This window comes from Chiloscyllium plagiosum, unplaced genomic scaffold, assembly GCF_037043375.1.
Source record: "Chiloscyllium plagiosum isolate Xiang-an unplaced genomic scaffold, Cpla_swu_hap1 HiC_scaffold_36, whole genome shotgun sequence".
NCBI classification, from domain to species: domain Eukaryota; kingdom Metazoa; phylum Chordata; class Chondrichthyes; order Orectolobiformes; family Hemiscylliidae; genus Chiloscyllium; species Chiloscyllium plagiosum.
Window position 1 is genome coordinate 11914163 of NW_028270174.1, and position 19395 is coordinate 11933557.

Below are 19395 nucleotides of genomic sequence, written 5' to 3' on the forward strand. Positions count from 1 at the left end.
CTGACCCAGTATTCTGCCTTCCTTTTATTCTTCCCAAAGTGAATCACCTCACATTTAGCTGCACTGAACTCCATCTGCCATCTCTCAGCCCAATTCTGCAGTTTATCCAAGTCCCCCTGCAACCTGTAACATTCTTCCACACTGTCCACTGCTCCACCAACTTTAGTGTCATCTGCAAACTTACTAACCCATCCACCTGTGCCTGCGTCTAAGTCATTTATAAAAATGACAAACAGCAGTGGCCCCAAAAACAGATCCTTGTGGCACACCACTAGTAACCGGACTCCAGGCTGAATATTTTTCATCAACCACCACTCGCTGCCTTCTTTCAGAAAGCCAGTTTCTAATCCAAACTGCTAAATCACCCTCAGTCCCATGCCTCTGCATTTTCTCCAACAGCCTACCATGTGGAACATTATCAAAAGCTTTACTGAAATAAAGCCTTTGATAAGGTTCCACATGGAACATCTGTATCTCTCACCCCAAATACTGTGGAGGAGGAGGAGTCAAACTACGTTTGATAGATTCCTGTCAGGCGTAGGCATCAAGGGTTACAATGAATAGATGGAATTAAGATACAGATCAGCCATGTGGTCACCAAGTGGCAGAACAGGGAGGAATGGCCTACTCTTGTTGCAACATTGATTAGAATCAGAAGGGCAAGAGAGATGCTGAAATCTCATTTGAAATTGTCATAGAGACGTACAGCACAGAAACAGACCCTTCAGTCCAACTCGTCCATGCCAACCAGAAACCCTAAATTAATCTAGTCCCATTTGCCAGCACTTGGCTCATATCCCTCCGAACCCTTCCTATTCACACTCATCCAGATGTCTTTTGAATGTTGTTATAGTACCAGCCTCCACAAATTCATCTGGGAGTTCATTTCGTATACATACCACCTTCTGTGTGAAAAAGTTGCCCCTTAGATCCCTTTTAATTTTTTTCCCTCTCACCCTAAACCTACGCCCTCTAGTTCTGGACTCCCCCCACCCCAGGTAAAAGACTTTGCCTATTTACCCTATCCATGCAACTCGTGATTTTATAAACCTCTATAACGTCACCCCTCAGCCTCTGATGCTCCAGGGAAACTAGCCCCAGCCTATTCAGCTTCTCCCTATATCTCACTTTGCAAGAATTGTAAGGAATGAAGTGCATTAGTAAGTTTTTTGTAAAATCTTTTAGATTTGTTACTGATTAAATGTTGAACGATCTCAATTCAATCAACGTGTGGTGTGAAAATTTCCTCTCTGCTGGCAATAAGGACCCTACATGAAATAGCCTGGAATACACACAACTCAGTTCTGAGAAAGTGTGAGCTAATGCTACAAAATTATCGATACTATACCAGAATTTTTAAACAGAATGGGAACACATCTCCATGGTACAATGGGAATTCTAGCAGGCAATGGGTTTAAGGCACATTTACATGGTTTCAAAGAAATCCCTTAACTTTTATATTTGAATATAAATATCCTGAAGTTTGGAGCCTTTGGCAATGCTGTTGATGCTCGTGGGTAAATTCTTCCTTAATCGTGATCCCACACTCTCAGCATGAACTATTTGAGATTATAGGAGGATAACGATGGGCTGGTCGGGATTGGCATAAGCAGCGAAAGGGTCACTCACTTTTTCTGAAAACCACAAAAGCCTAGACTGCTCGTAGTATGTGAACATCCCGTATTTAGGATCCAACAGCTCCTTTAGCAACAGCAGGAAGAATTCCTTTGTCACACCTCCATCGTCCACAGCCTCCTCACCCAGGAACACCACCTGTACCAGGAACAAGTCAGCGAAATCAGATCAAGCTCAGTTTCCATACCAATCCTGATCCCACAACGGGCTCGGAGACAGAAATGATCTTTAACAAAGAATATAACAAGAAAAACAAAATAAACAAAAGAATAAACAAAAAAAATGTATACTCTCTCCTCACAGGTTTGGTGAAAAGGCAAGCAGGAAGGCTGTTACACAAACCCCAAATAAGAAACAATAAATGATTGGTTAGCTCTTCTGGGCAACTGAAAAATGCATCAGCTGTGATCATCTTTGAACAGAAAGAAACAGAATACAGGCAGACAGGGAAAAAAATTATAATGCTGCAGATGTTGGAAATCTGAAACAAACATGGTGCTGGAGAAACTCAGCAGGTGTTGGCAGTGGCTGTGGAGAGAGAAATTTCTTTTCACCTTTTCCTTTCAACATGAAACTTGCAGAAAGTGTGGATTATAGGGAAATGCTGAGTGGGAACAGCTGTTGGGGGATTCTCTGCTATTTCTACCGGGGGAGGGGGAGTGCGACAGAGAGTGAGAGCCCACGACAGAGACAGAAAAAGAGAAAGACAGCATGAGCGAGAGAGATTGAGATGATCTTTGCCAACTAGATGCTTTTGCCCCTATTGTCCACATATGGGACCATCATGTAAGTGACATACACAAACATACACCAGACCCAAACATCACACAGACACACAAAACACACACACTACATACTCATACACAAATTTACACATGCACACACATACACACGCTGTTTCTGGCATTCCCCTCCCCACTACTTGAATAAGACAACTTTGTGTGCTATATCTACAGGTTCCATGTAACTTCATTTTACAACTGCAACATCACTTTCCACAGTTTTCTTGGCACGAAGCAGTATTTTCTTCCCATTTTTTAGACCACAATCCTAAATAAAGTAGTCTTTAAATTCAGGAATTTGGTGTTTTTTTGTTATTTATCAATACAAAGATGAGCTGTACTGAGTGAAGGGAGTCGGATCCTAATTGCTCTTTTGCATGTCCACCTTGCTATAACATGAATTGGTGAGATATTGTAACTGAGCCAATCTCAGTCCAGGTCATAAGGGATTGTGACCTAGACGGAGCTGAAGCTACAATGTTCTGTCATTAGGGGCCATTGATCAAGTCCAGCACCTGGACTTGAAGGGGGCATACTGCCTGTACCCAGATTATTCAATTATAATTTAATATTCAACAAGCTGAGTCTAGCTGCCAGATTTAACAGTCCTGATCCTCTTACCTTCAAGGGTTTTTTCAAGTCAACATCTGAATGAATGCTGAGCTCCCTCAAGGCATCACTGACCAGATTACTCCGCTGAACATGCAAAACCAGGAAGGGGCTGCTGGTCAGGAAAGGGCCCAGGGTGAGAAGCATAAAGATGTTCTCCAGGCTTGTCCTGTTCACCGCTATCTGTTTAACAGGACCACAGAGCAGCATCACCATTTGAAAAAAAATCTCTTTTCATTAAAATCTTGACACTTCTGTAAGTCCCACAACTGTATATTACCCTGTTAAAAATCACACAACACCAGGTTATAGTCCAACTGGCTTATTTGGAAACACTAGCTTTTGGAGCGCTGCTCCTTCATCAGGTGGTTGTGGAGTACACAATTGTAAGACACAGAATTTATAGCAAGAGTTTAGAGTGTGATGTAACTGAAATTATACATTGCAAAAGACCTGGATTGTTTGTGGAGTCTTTCATCTGTTTGAATAACATGATAGTTTCACTTCTTTCATGTGTAAATCACAAAACTTATTTTTAAAAAATCACATCCTCAGATTAACTGTAACTGTTGGTGTTAGCTAGATAATATTGTCCAGCGAACATATTGTCTAGCTAACACCAATTGTTACAGTTAATCTGAGAATGCAACTTTTAAAAAAAACGTTTTGTGATTTACACATGAAAGTAGTGAAACTATCATGGTATTCGAACAGATGAAAGACTCCACAAACAATCCAGGTCTTTTGCAATGTATAATTTCAGTTACATCACACTGTAAACTTTTGCTATAAATTCTGAGTCTTACAATTGTGTACTTCACAACCACCTGATGAAGGAGCAGCGCTCCAAAAGCTAGTGTTTCCAAATAAACCTGTTGGACTATAACTTGGTGTTGTGTGATTTTTAACTTTGTACACCCCAGTCCAACACCGGCATCTCCAAATCATGTATATTACCCAGTTATGTATCACACACAGTTCACTCTGTTGTCTGCAGCCAATTGGGAATTCCCGCTTTAACTGTGCTCTGCATTTCCCCACTCATACCCCAGTCCTGTTCAACCATCAACTCTGTGCTCACTCATCTACATTGACTCCAGTACTGAACACCAAAATTACTCATCTTCAAATCCTTCCCAGCCCATTACTTATCTCTGTAAACTTCCCCAGCCCAATAACCCTGAGTTTCTCCAAGAATGCCCTCCTGTCCATTGGCAGCACCTTCCAAATCCATGACCACTCTGATCTACAAGGGCAGCAGAAACATCACCACCTGCACACCCCACCCCCCACTTCCATATCACTCGCTGGCCTGACTGGAAACTGAATGTTGTTCCTTCACTGTCGTTGGGTTAAAGTCACGGAACTCCTTTCGTAAAAATAATGTGGGGACCTACATCACTAGACATGCAGCAGTTCATGGAGGTGTCTCACCACCAACCTCTCAAAGGCATCTAGGCATGGGCAATATATGCCGGTCCAGTCAGTGATGCCCACATCCTGTTATGCCAGCATCCCAAGGATGAAATCACCATTTCCATCACACTGCTATTGGCAGCCACTGATTAGATCCCAGATTGTGGCAAACGTGTACTGCAATTTCCTATGAGACACAATTACGTTTTACCACTAGTCCCAATATAACATACCTGCATCTGTAACGCAGCTTCTGTCTGTAACATCTTTGTCTTTGCCTGAGCATTCAAGACAAAAGGGTAGGAGCAGAAAGCAATGGGGACCTGGAAACAATCAGGAAGCAAATCTTAGGGCAAAGCAGAAAAACGCACAAAGTAATAGAAGGAGAAAATCTTGCTCAACCAAGAGCTGGCACAGTGCCTCAGGGGTGATATGGTGGCTCAGTGGTTAGCACTGCTGCCTCACTGCACCAGGGATCTGGGTTCAATTCCATCCTCAGGCGACTGTCTCTGTAGAGTTTGCACATTCTCCCAGTGTCTGTGTGGGTTTCCTCCCACAGTCCAATGATGTGCAGGTTAGGTAAGCTAGCCATGGAAAATGCAGGGTTGCATGGATAAGTTAAGGAGGTGGGTGTGGGTGGGACATTCTTCGGTGTGGACTCGATGGTCCGAATGGCCTGCTTCTACACTGTAGGGACTCCATGATTTTATGAACCAGAGTCCTGGAGGAGCAGTCTACTAACAAAACTGGGGAAAGTTTAAACAGGGGAATGGGAACTAGAATAGACTGAAAGTGATTTACAAAAGGGGCTATGAGTAGTTAGGGTATGGGATGCAGTCCCTGGAGGTGTGGAGGAGGCAGGTTCAACTTAAGCATTCCGGGAGAATTGGAGAGAAATAATGAGCAAGGTTATGGAGAAAAAGCAGAAATTGGAATAGTTAATGATGCTCAATGAAAGGGTCAGTGCAGATACAATGGGCTGAATGACCTCCTCCTGCATCGTCACACCTCTGCAATTTCGAACGGAACATTCGAATGGAACATCCAAAAGGAACCAAGGTGCACAAATGACTGGGAGAAAGAGATACACTAGGAAAGAGGCAGGCATTAGGTGAGTTCAAGTAAGATGGGATGCAAAATAGTCTAAATTAGATTGACACACTTACATAGAAACAGATTGGTAAATAAAACTGAAGAGCTGCTGGCACAGATAGCCATTGGAATATGATATAGTGACAGTATGGGGCAGGAGTGAAAAAAAGGTTAAAAAACAGATTAAATATTCCTGAATACAAGGCATTTTGGAAAGGGAAGAAAAGAGATGGAGTGGCAAAATTGTTTAAAGGAGACTAGTACAATGTTGATGAGGAGGCTCTTCAGGGCTCAGTGCCAAAGTGCCACCTTAATCAGATGGGATGTCAAACTGAGTCCTGAGCTGCCCTCTCAGGCAAATAAGCCCAGGACACCACCCACAGCAGAACAAGGTGACTGTCTGAAGTGCCCTGACCAACATTTATTCCTCAACCAAATATGTTCAGTGATTTCATCAGTCATCTCATGAGCTGAATTTGGGATCTTGCTGTGTACCATGTGGCCTCAGCAACAGTCAAGTGCAACTCAATGACTGCAAAGCATGCTGGTGCACTCTGGGGATGAGACAAGGTGCTACGCAAGTGCAATTTATTCTTAGCCTACAAAAAAAAGGGACAAGTTCTGAGAGCTGAGGACCTCTTTTCACAGATATCCCAGTCATCCTGTTAAAAATGAAAATGACATTTGGTTTACTTACTTCTGCGATAGCTGGCTGAATTTTCTGCAACACAAAACAGAAATTTTAGCTACAGAACAAAAGTGAAGAGATGAGTAAAGACTCAATGAACAGCCTGTCTCAAACCTGCAACATTAGAAGTATGATAAGCAATGGACTTACTACTCCAGCATGTTGAGATGCCCAGTAAAGAAAATCTGTTTCAATATTGACTAAGTTATTCAGTTCGTGGATGTAGAATGCCTCATAGTCAGTATGGTTCACAGTCAAATTAACCTGTGTAGAAACAAAGAGGGGAAAACAAAAACTTGGTTTAGGTGTAAGGTATTGACTAAACAAAGATTTATGCTGTGTGTGGTGTTTTAGTCACAAATAAAGCTCACAAAGAAATGGAACCAATTTAACCCTTCTCTTCAGGTGGAAATAAGACAACCAAGCAGATAACATACCGGTGGATCTACCTATTTATCCTGGAACTAAGCTTTTTAACAAATGCATTTCAGATTCAAATTGTGCAATGGAGATCTGACTGCATTTCTAACCCAATCAGCCAGCAATTTTTGCCCATCTCTCATTGCCCTTGAGAAGGCAGCAGTGAAGTACCTTTTTGAACCGTGGCAGTCCACGTGCCATGATGGAGGGAATTCCTGTTTAACACAAAAAAAAAAATGAGGAAACGGTGATAGAGCTCCAAGTCAGGATGATGAGTGACTTAGAGAGGATCTTAAGTGTGGTGGTGGTCCCATGCATCTGCTATCTTTGTCCTTCCAAGTGGTAGAGGTCATGGGTTTCCAAAGGGTGTTGAAGGAGTTTGGGTGAGTCACTACAGCGCAACGTCTAGATGGGACACATTATTGTTACTGTGTATCAGTTATGGAGAGAGAGAGAAAGAGTGAATGTTTAAGGCCGTGCATATAGGTATATGTCCTCTCTGGACCATAGTGGGTTAAAAAGGTTACCTTCTGAAGGACAATTAGAGGTGGACAATAAATGCTGGCTAATCCAGCCCACATCTTAGGAAAGAATAAATACACCGTATATATCAACATTGTGTAAATTGGTCTGTTACGTCCTTGCCCTGATACGTGCAAGCCGAAAAGTTCTTTAGCAACGTTTAAGTTCGCTACCAAGCAACTAAAGAATAAATAAAAAATATCTGCAAAGCGAGCAGATTACCAAAGTTTAGGTTGGTTTACAGGCAAGTGGTAGGAGAACTGCTCACCCTAGATCTGTAATGGACGTGACTGCAACTTTTAAAAACACTTTAAGGTCTTTAAAGCTTGTCACCAGTCCCAGGGATGGGACCACTTCCCAGGGCAAAAGGTAAATTTCCAATCTTTGATTTCAGTTAAGTACCTTGTGTAGCTTTTCCAAAATCCGGAGAGCGTCAATGATGTAATGGCTAAACACAGGAGCCAGCAGTGAGGTCTTCATCCGGGTTAAAAGGTAGACCACTGCATCTTTATAGAGCTCCACCAACTGGCAGAAATAGCCAGCATCTACCCAGCACCACCAGTTGTCTGCAAGGAGAAAAGACCATCGGTTTAAACAATCACTGGAAATAACAGGAGGTCATTATCCCCTTCGTCGGCCAAGCACTGATCCGAGAGAGTCTACATTTTATCCACCACAGATCCCACTCCATTTTCATTCTGCCCTGCCAATGTACCTCAGCCATTGAGACAGGTACCCATCGGAGGTCCCCCAGCACCCTCCTCCTTCTGAACACAGTCATGCTGAACAACATAAACCCCCCTCCCGTCCACGTGAACTCTCCCATCTCATCATGATCCCGGGACCCAGTCTTTCACTTTTAGCCTCTCCGCTCCCTCATTCTCACGGTAAGGTCATCTACTTACTACTTCTGTGGATAATCCCCCTATTGTCCCTCTGCCTGCTGTGTTCACATCTAAAAGGGGAGGCTGAACGTCCTACTCCTGAAACTATATTCCAAAAGATCCTGGAACCTCCCATTCAAACTCCCACCTGCCGAACAAAACCTTCAGCAGGTCTGGCAGCATCTGTGGAGAGAGAAACAGGCTTAACATTTTAAATCCAGTATGATACTTCAGAAACGGGCCATATCAGTTTTTAATTCAAATGTCTGTCCAGCAGCACTAGCATCTTATGCTGCAAGGAGGTGGTGATGGCCTAGTGGTATTTTTGCTGGGCTGTTAATCCAGAGACCCAAAGAATGTTCTAGGGAGCCAGGTTTGAATCCCACCATGGCAGATGGGGGAATTTGATTCAATAAATATGTGGAATTAAGAGCCGAGTGAGAACCATGAATCCATTGTCGAATAGGTTAAAAAAAAACACCATCTGGTTCACTAATGCCCTTTAGGGAAGGAAACTGCCATCCTTACCTGGTCTGGCCTCCATCTGACTCTAGACCCACAGCAATGCGGTGGATTCTTTACAAATAGAGATGGGCAATAAATGCCAGTGATGCCCTCAGCCCGTTAATGAGTAAGAAAAAATGTGGGGCAAGTCTTTAGCATAAACAGTCTCTTCAATCAATACATGAGTGGAGCAATTCCCCCAAGAGCTCAAACAAAGCTGTGTAATGGCAAGTAGGAGCAATCTTCACACATTTTCCCCCAACCTGGTCCTTAAACACGGGCGGAATGATTGTACAGAAAGATAATTCAGGTCACAACAGTAAACCAACGGGGATACACACAGCCATAACCAACGCGCAGAAATGTTTGGGGAAACCAATACCAATTTAGATTCGTCATTGCTTTACTTCATCTGCTCTGCACGTGCTCAGTACTTACCCAACACTTTGCTCGGGTTGGCATCCAAGTGGAGAATGGCTGCAGCGAATGGCAGAGCAAAGGTCAAATAATTCTTAGACTCTCGGAAGAGGGGAAGCACCGGTAAAATCAAAAAGGCTCTCATGGCCTCGACATCAGGGGGAGAAGTCGGTAACTGGGAAATCAAATGATTCTCTAAAGTCACAGTAACCTGAAAAAGAAAAATTCAACATGGTCGTATCAAGATTGTCTTCCTTTCGGATCGCTGAAGCTTAGTGGGTAGCACCCTGGGTACAAGTCCCACTTCTATAATCCGGGCAGACACTCCATCGCAGTGCTGAGGTGGAGGAGGTAGCTTTTAGATGTTGGACCAAGGACCACCTCTCAGGTGACCATGATAGATCTATTTTGAAGGCGAGAAAGGGAGTTCTTGCAATATTTGCCATACTACATCAAATAAGGCCACTAATTCCCACAAATGTGTGCACAACCTTGTTTCCAACATTACAGGGGTGACTTCAAAACTGATGGTAAAGAGCTTTGGGACACTCTTGATGTTACGAAAGGTGGGACATAAACTGAATTATTTCCTGTTCATATGTTATACGCATTAGCAATTATTTCAGTAATTGCATGCATCTGTTTATGTCCACAGAGCAACATCGGCTTCAGATACTAAATTACTTCATGTTTTAAAACTATTGTACTGCTGATGTTTGTAACAAAGTATGAGGGTTGCTCCATGCAACTCCCAAAACAAAGACTTTACACAAAGACACTAATCCTACAAGGGAATTACCTATAATTATTCAACAGCCCTGATACAAAAAGCCCGGCCACCTTTTGATCACCCAACATCAACTACAGCAGAAGCATTCAGATAATAAGAATGCTTCATGGTGACAATGGTCAATACCAAACTATCAACGGTGCCCATACAATAATGCAAGAGGCATCTGCAGTCGGCCTTCCTTGTTGCATCATTGATAATGGATTGTCCATCCATGGCTGCAGCCAATAGTTGATTATTCATTTGCAGCCTCAATTCATTCCCGTTCCATTTCCTTGCTTTCTGCAGGCAGGGAGTGAGAGCACTTCTCAGAGAGACAAGCAGGTTACCAAAAAGCAAATGGCATTTTTAACCAGGACAACATTTAACAGAACCTACAGATTTTCCTAGCTTCCTGTTTCTGTTTTTATACCACATCTCTATTTGGGAACAACCCACCCCAGGGACTGTAACTATTCAATGTATGACTTTGTTCGTCTGCTGCTGACGTTGGCGTTGGAAAAGCACAGCAGGTCAGGCAGCATCCGAGGTGCAGGAGAGTCGACGCTCTATACTCACTGCGCTGGCGTCGGATGACTCCAGGAACTACACAAGCCCAGTGTAAATAGAGGCCACAGAGTCTGCACTGACACTCCAAACAGCATTGCATCTACTCCCACTTCTTATCCTGGTAACCCTGCATTTTCCGTGGCTAATCCACCCAACCTACACACCCATGAATCCTTTAGGGCAATTTAGCATGGCTAATCCACCCAATGTGCACATCTTTGGACTGTGGGAGGAAACTGGATTACCCAGAGGAAGCCCACACATCCCCCACGCAGACAGTCACCCAAGGCTGGAATCGAACCCAAGTCCCTGGCACTGTGAGGCAGCAGTGCTAACCACTGAGCCGCCCCAGAAGGGGACTGTGGATAGAGTGAGGAAGGGGAATGGGGAATAAGGAAGAGGAATGTTGGAGTGACTGGGGAAAGAGGAAAGGGGCAAGGCAGGAGGGGGTTGCAGAGGGACAGGGGAGGGGGTGAGAAAGACAAATTATTGGGAAAAACAAACTGTAGAGAGGTGAAGTATACAGGTAAAGCAGTGTGAACAAAACCTGTTCTATGGATAGAAACTAATGTCATCTCTGCATAGTTCCAATGAAGAAAATATTCAGCGGTGATCAGGATATCATTGTGTGGGGAACGTTAACTTTTATTCAGTTCTCACACAATGCTCCAACCCACTTTCAGTGTACCCAGCCAGTGGTGCATTGTCTTATAGACTGTCCACAGTCTAAATCCCTGCATGAAATGCAGCTCATTTCATGATAACTTTGTATCCTGGGGTCTTATGCATGAAGACCAAATCAATGACACCTTCAAGTAAATCACTGGAGAAAGCCAAAGTGATTAGCATCATGGAGAATCCAGATCTTGAAAGTTCTCACTCACTCAAAGAACAAGGAACTCAAAACAACCAGGTTTCACATTCTATAATGTTAAAGGTTTACCTGATGTAGTAATTTGGCATACGGAGAATTCACCATCTTCTCAAAAAACAACATGGCAGCCTTCAAGTCAATTCCAGGATTTCGAGCACTAGTTTTAAAGTGCTCATCATTACTGTAAGGGATCGAAATATGTACTAGTTATGGAAAACCTGTCCATATTCTTCCATCTCTTACCTTATCTTTTATATTAAAACATCAATGTAATTTGTCAGAATCCAGTGCTTTTCATTCTGATAATCCATATAATTACAAAAATAAATACCTTTCGAACAAATATTTTTTATGCATTAGTATGATTCTGGGCATAGATTGAGGTACTGAGATTTCTCCTACTGTGGCCAGTTATAAAACAAAATTCAGGATAACATCTTAGAATAGCACATTCTGGATCCAAGCAGAGAGCAGGTCATGCTATGTCTGGTATAGCAGAGCAAGATAATTGGTGATATCATAACGACATATGGAAGGGGAATAAAGCAGAGCTTGCTAAGTGAATGGGCAAATCAGGTTCTGATGAAAGGTCACTAGACTTGAAACATTAACGCTGCTGCCAGACCTGTTAAGTTTTTCCAGGAATTTCTGTTTTGTTTGTTTTAGATCTCCAGAATCCACAGTTCTTTGCTTTATTTTAAGACAAATTAGGTTTAGAGAAAGATCAGTGGAGATGGAGTGGCAGACACTCAAGGATATATTCAGAATAGACAAAACAGATACATTCTCAGAAAGAACATTTTCAAAAAGGAGAATTCACTCTTCATGGTTAAATTAAAAATAGTACCAGAAGACTGGGCAGAAAATAAAAACAAAGAATGATTTAAAAATTAATAAGGAGAGGGAAACCTAATTGGTACATGACCATGTACAGCTGTATCTTTCAATGCATCAGAAAAGCAAGTTAAAGGTTCTGAAATGCATTGAGGCAAACTCTGCTCAAAGCCTTCAGTGAGAGGGAAAACAAGACAAATTAACTTGGCAACTTTAAGGTAATGGGTCAAACAAAAGCCAGGGAAGAGCGGACGAGAGGAGAGAAATTCTGATTAGCTGGAATTCAAGGGGAACAGATGTAGATTCAACAGTAACTTACCCCAAATTGCTTCCCCAATCCCTCCACTCAAATTATTAACTTATTCCCAACTGAACGCTAGGATTAAAGCTGGCTCCACCAGCCTCCTGCAGAATCCAAAATGGAGCTGCACAAACAAAGGGATCCTGGTGTCAGGATTGCCCTGGAATCTCCAGGAGCTGAGAGTTAACCTCTCTGACACTGCTGTCAATGACCAAGGGAAAAGTTATAAGCTCAGAGTCTTCATCACATGCCAGTCATCAAACACATACCTAGTCTAATCCAATTTTCCATCACTTCGCCTGTAACTTTGTATATGTTGTTATGGAATTTTTATAAGATCATCTAAATGCTTCTTAAATAGCTTGAGGATTCTTGTCTCTGATATCCTTATAGGCATTGGTTCCAGATACCCACCAATCTCTGGATGGGTAATGAGACCTTTACCGAAATTCCCTGTGGAACAACTCGAAGGAGGCTGCTATCCCGTCACCAAGTCACCCTTTATTTACAAATGCATAGTACATGACACTGATCCAGCTAGCTCAGAGCCAGCTGCTAGAGTGAACAAAACGCCTGACACTCCTTTTATTTTTTTTTTCGTGTACTGCCGTTTTATTATTAGCTTCCACGGTACATGAGGTGTCCCCTTCGGCAGCAAGACAGCACAGTTGGTGAAAGACACATCCAATCAGCTTCTAAGTTGACATTAAGGGTGAACAAAAAAAATACAGGGCAAAAATTCTGACACTCCTTTTAATCTGTCAGCCAGGGCTCCCTGATTGGACAAGGTTAACAGCCCAAACAGGACAGTCATATTCTAGAAGGTCCCCCGGCTGACCTCATTTCAATCACTAAGCCCTATTAACCTCCCCCTCCTTACCTTTAAAACGCTATCCCCTAATCACTAACTCCTCTACTAAAGGGGAAAAGGTTCTCCCTCTTTGTGCCATCATAACTTTGTACACCTCAATTAGATGCCTCCTTAGCCTTCTCCACTCTGAGGAAAATAACTCCAGCCTATCTCATCCCTCTTTGTTGCGGAATCACTCCAGCCCTGGCAACATCCCAGTGATTTTCTGCACCCTCTCTACTGCAATCACATCTATCCTATATTGTGACACCCAGAACTGCTTATAGTACTCCAGCTGTGGCCTAACTAGTGTCTTTAGAAACCTTTACAAAATAAAAACAACTAGCTTTCTTCCCTTGTACCTTCTTTTTGAATAGGTTCGTAAAATTCTTGAGGCATCAAGAACAATGGGAGCGTAGAAGGCTGTTTGAGTGAAAGTAAGAATTATTCAATCAAATCAGTGAGCAGGAGATTGACAGGTAACAAATGGTCAGAGGGCATAGTGGCTGGTGATGGGACGTCATGGGATAAAACCTCCAAGAATATCTCTGATCAAAGGACAACCCCATTGGCCCATCCCTAATTACCCAGGAGGGGTAATTAAGAGTCAACCACATTGCTGTGGGTCTGGAGTCCCATGCAGGCCAGACCAGATTAAGATGGCAGTTTCCTGTTCCTGACTAAACCAAATAAATCCTGAAAAGTAAAGAGCCATTGCACAGCCCTAACTTTACCACACTGCAACCGTGTAATTTTTCTAACCTTTTTGGATAACCAGGCTGCGTTCCCTTGACACACACAAAAAGAAAACTGTGGTCACATTCAAAATCAATTACTGTACTTACCGATGATCAAGGAAACTGCCATTCAAACTCGCAGGTGATGAAAATATTGCATTTAATTCACTGAGAAAAAAGAAAGTAGAAGTGACAGGTTAGTGGATTAAGCATCATCATAAACGCTGCTTTCACGTGTGACCCAGCCACAAGATCACAGACTTTCAATGGTAATATTTCACATCTGATTGAATCAAGGATTGCCTTAGATTGGAGTAAACAGGAGTCATTTTCAACCATCATCAGGCCCAATATCTCCTCAATTCATTCCAAGAGCCCAAGTCTTGCCAGTCTTGTGGTTTACTGGCCAGCTTTACAAATGGGAACCAAGTTCTTCCCTTTCAAAATTGGGAAGATGGCTGCTAGCATCCTACGCCCTTGCAAAAGCACAGGGAGGGCATCTACTGCATAGCCTGTGTCCATTCATTACTGGTAGTGGACTCCTGTTCCACTTAAAGCTCTCAAAGGCAGCAAACACAAAACCATAAGTAAACACATTTGTATGAAATGGGGCCATCAAGCCTGCCCCACTATGCAATAAAGATCACGGCTAATCTTGGCAATTGAACTGCTAGCTGAAACTATTAGAAGGCACTCTGAAAATAGTAGCGCCAAAAGTGGGAATGGGGGAGCATAAGATTACCCTATATGCAGACGATGTCCTTTTATTCTTGGCTGATCCGGAGAAGTCTGTTCCCTAACTGATCCAAACAATTAATTCATCTGGTAGTTTTTCGGGTTATTGGATCAATTTCACAAAATTGGAAGCCATGTTAGTAGGGGGCTTAGTGGAGGTGCCTAACATGAAGGATAAAATGCAATTCCCGTTTAGATGGTCACCAAACGTTTTCTGTGTTTGGGAATTTTTATTATCCCTTCCTTCCACCAGCTGTAGAAGGCTAACTTTGTGCAATCAATAGAGAGATAAAACAGGATTTGCAGCAGTGGGAGGGATTACTGTTATCATGGCTGGGCCGAATAGTCCTGATTAAGTTGAATGTCCTTCCCCGACTGGTATATCCCATGAGAATGCTCACATTACTGTTGTCTAGACAAGTATTATGGAGGATTAATGGTTGGCTACGGTCCTTTATTTGGTGCCATAGGCGCCCTCTAATTAAATTCACTATATTACAGCTTTCGCAGCTGAGGGAGGGGTGGATCTTCCAGATTTGAAGAAATACCAAATAAGTGCTCTGTTAGCATATGTTGGTGACTGGGTACGGGGGAATTCAGAATCAATATGGCTTGATATTGAAGTCTCACAGTCAAAATGTCCTCTAATTAATTTATTACTTATGGACAAGATGAAATCCGTGACCCAGCAATGTAATAGTCCAATTATCTTGAACACAGTGAAAGCTTGGAGGATAATGAGGTAAAGCAAGGGCAATTGGCTTAAGACTTAGCCATTTACTCTGCTGGTAGGAGCCCAAGGATTTAAACCTGGGGCAATGGATTCCGGCTTTAAGACATGGGAGAACAAAGGAATTCTATGTTTGGGAGATTTATTTGAGGGAAGAGGTCTTGATGTCATTTAGTCAGTTAAGTCATAAATATGGATCGTCCAATAAGGACCTTTTCCGATACTTCCAAGTAAGGGACTATATACAGAGGAAGACCACACTCCTGGCCCAATGTTATAAATCAGATGGGGAGAAAAGGGTACTCCAGTGTACGGGTACTCTTTCACTTAGTATTTTATATCATTGACAGAAAGGCTGTGCTCTGGTGGATATGGAGGGACTCTAAGACGTGGAACTGAGAGTTTGGAGAGGACATTTCACTGGGAAGATACGTGGGGGAATGCAAGGAAAATTTCAGTATGTAACAGAGCAATTGAAGATCTTACACAAAGCTCATATGGCACCAGAAAGGCTAGCTACTTTTAAGACAGGAATGTCACCAGCATGTTCCAAATCCAAAATTAATATAGGCACTCCCACACATAGGATGTTTCAACATGACCAATAACAAAAGATATTAGAGTGCTCTAGTAAGGGAGTGAAAGGACATTCTAGGGATGGAAATTAACATGGATCTAGTAATTCTTCTTTTGGGGTTACCAAATTTGCCCTCTATGGGGCAACACGGGAAGAGACTGTGTAATATCCTTGCCCATTGCGTGAGGAAGAACATTCTACTGAATTGGACGTCAGAAAAACCACCAGGTCGTATGGAGTAGTGTAGGCTGATGATGGAGCGAGGAGGAGACTGGAAGGAAAAGAATATGGGTACTGTAGGGGGTACTCCCAGGGATGGGAGCCTCATTGGAGATGTGATGAGTAAGATAAATAATATCTCACTACTTTATTCTAAGTTATTTGAATGTAGTTTAAGCTAGTATTTATTTAATATGTTTGTGGTTTAGTTTTAGTTAAGTCGATATGCTTCTTTGGTAGAATAGTGGGTTGTTTATTAACAATGGTACTATGCTATGGCTTTGTTCTTTGTACCTTTTGTTTCTGTTTTGATGGATTTTTTTAATATATAAATGTTTTGTAAAAGATTTAAAAAAGCTTTTCAATAAAAATATTTACAAAAAGAAGATCATGGTTGATCAGCATTCCCTCCAAGATGTACAGCTGTGCAGATGCACGGGAATTCCAGTGTTCAGCATGCCAATTGCTATGATGACTTCTGGTTCTTGAAGTCACTGCACACACACCGGCCTGAGATACCCGTAACTGGTAACAAAATTAGAGGCAACCTTGGGCTCAAAAATGCTTTCTAGCTATCTGCTATTCCATTTAAATCACTTGTTAGAGAAGAGTATATGTAACTCTGCCTTAAAAACATTTAATGACGCTGCAACAAGTGCAGAGAATTCCACCAGCTCTCAAACTTCAAATTTTTTTCTCTTGACTTTCATCTTAAATTCTCATATTCCTAAACAGTGTGTGGTAGTTCTAGTCTCTTCCACACAGGGAACCATCCCTTTCAGCATCTATCCTGTCAAGTCTTCTCAGGATCGTGTTTCAATCATATTCCCTTTCAGTCATCTGAACTCCAACAGCCTCAGACACAACCTTTTCTCATAAGATCACAGCCACATCCTTAGAATCATAAAACAGAAAGGCCTCTTACTGTATCAGACAAGTGATATCTTATAGGATTTGCTTCATCCAGTATGCAATTTACAGGCCTGTCATTTCATGCATTTTACAACATTCTAATGAAAAAGACTCAGTGACATGGGGAAAGATGTTTTGAGCAGCGAGTGGTTAGGATTTGGAACTCTCTGCCTGGCAATGCACTGTAGTAGAGGCAGATTTAATCATGCATTTTGAAAGCTACTGAATACTAAATAAAGAGAAAAAAATTCAGGGTTATGAAGGTGGAGATGTGGGAATAGGCACGTTGTCCTTGAAGACAGCTAGTATGGGCTCAATGACTAATAGCTCTCCTCCTGTGTCATAAGTATTTTATGATGTAATGGATTGAGTGAGGGAGAATTTTATCAGTATGTAAATGTCAGAGTTATGATGTTTGGTAGGCGAGTGGAGAATGTGGAATTGCCTTCTGTACTTACTGCACAAAACAATCCCTAAGTTGAAGGGTCTGTTTCCATGCTGTACATCTCTATGACTCTAGGACTCTATGACTGCATCCAGCACATCTCACAATAAGTTCCTCAAAGCTGTGTCCAGACCCAGAGAACAACTTGGAGGGAACATCGACTTGAAAAAAGTAGCTCAGAACTGCCCCTGAGAGTGATAGAGTAGATTGAGATGGAGGTGGGCGAGAATAGGGCCAAATCTATAAAGATAACATAAATTAAAGAAAGTACATGTGGACAATTCTTAAGTTGCCCCCAACACAGGAATTATTTAAAATGCTATAGGAACTGGACAGTTCCTCTACTGAGGACATCAAGAAGAGAGTATAATGTTTAATTAAAGCTAGACCTTTGAGAAATACAAGTAAGAATGACTACTTTAGTGATTATCTTGAACTCTTTCTGGGGGTCAAGTGAAATATTCAAAAGACTGAGGTTGACATATTTTCTGAACTAAGAGTATCAGGAGGCAAGCTACAAGAATAGTTCATAGCTAACTGCAACTCAGCTACTCAGAAAAGGTACAACAATCTTGGTCGAGTTACTTCAAGCAGCATAGAACAAATGGTTACCTGCCAGAATCTATAATAATTCAGCATTACCGTAGGTGGTGTAGATATAGAAATATTAATAGTCAAATAACTAAGGTGTGGCACTTAGCTGGAAACACTGACAAGGGGAAGAACTGGAATATGTATATTGGAATCAAAACATTTAACATTGAAATCATACTAGCCACTGTAAACACAATAGAAAGAAAGATAATCACCTTAACACACATAAAGGGATATAGTTATTGGAATACCTGCAGATGCTAGGGACCACTGTAATCTGTTGAAGGGAAATAGTGATAGACAGGAAACTGGTCTGGAATGGAAGGAAGAAGCATTCTGTTGATTTTGTAGAGTCAAAAGGGTTATTTAACCCGGACCCAAGACAATTGTCCTAGCTGGGTGTGGTGGGGTGCTGTGTGAAAGACAAAAGGATGCCACCATAGTGGAATGCACACCAACAGGAACTCCATTAACAGAACAAAAGGGATCCAATGCTCAAGTACACGCACTGGGATAGGAGTCTTTAGTTTTACAATATACAAACCAGAGTTGAGAGAGAATAGTGTGAAATCCTGTAATTATTGTACATATCCTATAAAATTATGCTACTCAAGAAACCTACTTAACCGTATTTTACCTTTAAGGTGCATAAACATAATAGTCAAATTTCAACCAGCGAAACAGTCTCTCAGAATGCTCAGTCTTCTGTGTGTACTTGTCAAATGAACCTGCTGTCTTGTTTCAACTAGCTATTGTCTCCTTTACAGTATCATTTCAGAATCCATCATTCATGAATCGGTTTGTGTGACCAATAATATTCTATTCCAGTTTCACAAATCATAGTTGCACAGGGAATGGTGATATTGAGTAATACAGGAGTGAATATCAGGTGGCTCTTCTCTCCCCAGGAAGTAGACAGCCTCAGGAATGAGCTAGGAGAAAAGTAGCAATGCAGATGCTGGAGAGTCAGAGTTGAATAGTATGACGCTGGAAAAGCACTGCAGGTCATGCAGGATCCAAACAGCAGGAGAGTCGATGCTTCAGGCATAAGCCCTTCATCAGGGACTGTTGGCTGGTGTGGTGAGCTCTTTACAGAGAGTGAGCCAAACTGGTTCCTAACTCAGGAAATTGTCTTTACAGAGAACATTGGTCTATCTGATTTCTTGAACTTGTCTCAATCATCTGAGGTGATTGGAAAGTAATAATAAAAAAGATGATAATTTCCCTTCTTAGATCTTTAGTTTTTATAACCTTCTCTAGATGATGATGTGGATGCACG

The 19395-nt window shown here is 42.0% G+C and overlaps 1 protein-coding gene across 4 annotated transcripts in view; it reads right to left on the bottom strand.

Annotated features, from left to right (window-relative positions):
• The window catches only part of LOC122539262 (putative E3 ubiquitin-protein ligase HERC3), a 94382-nt gene that overhangs the window by 21683 nt on the left and 53304 nt on the right, over positions 1–19395 (bottom strand). For all 4 annotated transcript variants that reach the window (XM_087979957.1, XM_087979958.1, XM_087979956.1 and 1 more), the window contains 9 exons: positions 14013–14072; positions 11252–11363; positions 8991–9180; positions 7567–7730; positions 6373–6486; positions 6232–6255; positions 4676–4765; positions 3039–3209; positions 1630–1773 (listed from right to left, as the gene is read on the bottom strand). In XM_087979957.1, the coding sequence (XP_087836083.1) occupies positions 1630–1773; positions 3039–3209; positions 4676–4765; positions 6232–6255; positions 6373–6486; positions 7567–7730; positions 8991–9180; positions 11252–11363; positions 14013–14072 (1069 nt within the window). The remainder of the gene's footprint in view (positions 1–1629; positions 1774–3038; positions 3210–4675; positions 4766–6231; positions 6256–6372; positions 6487–7566; positions 7731–8990; positions 9181–11251; positions 11364–14012; positions 14073–19395) is intronic.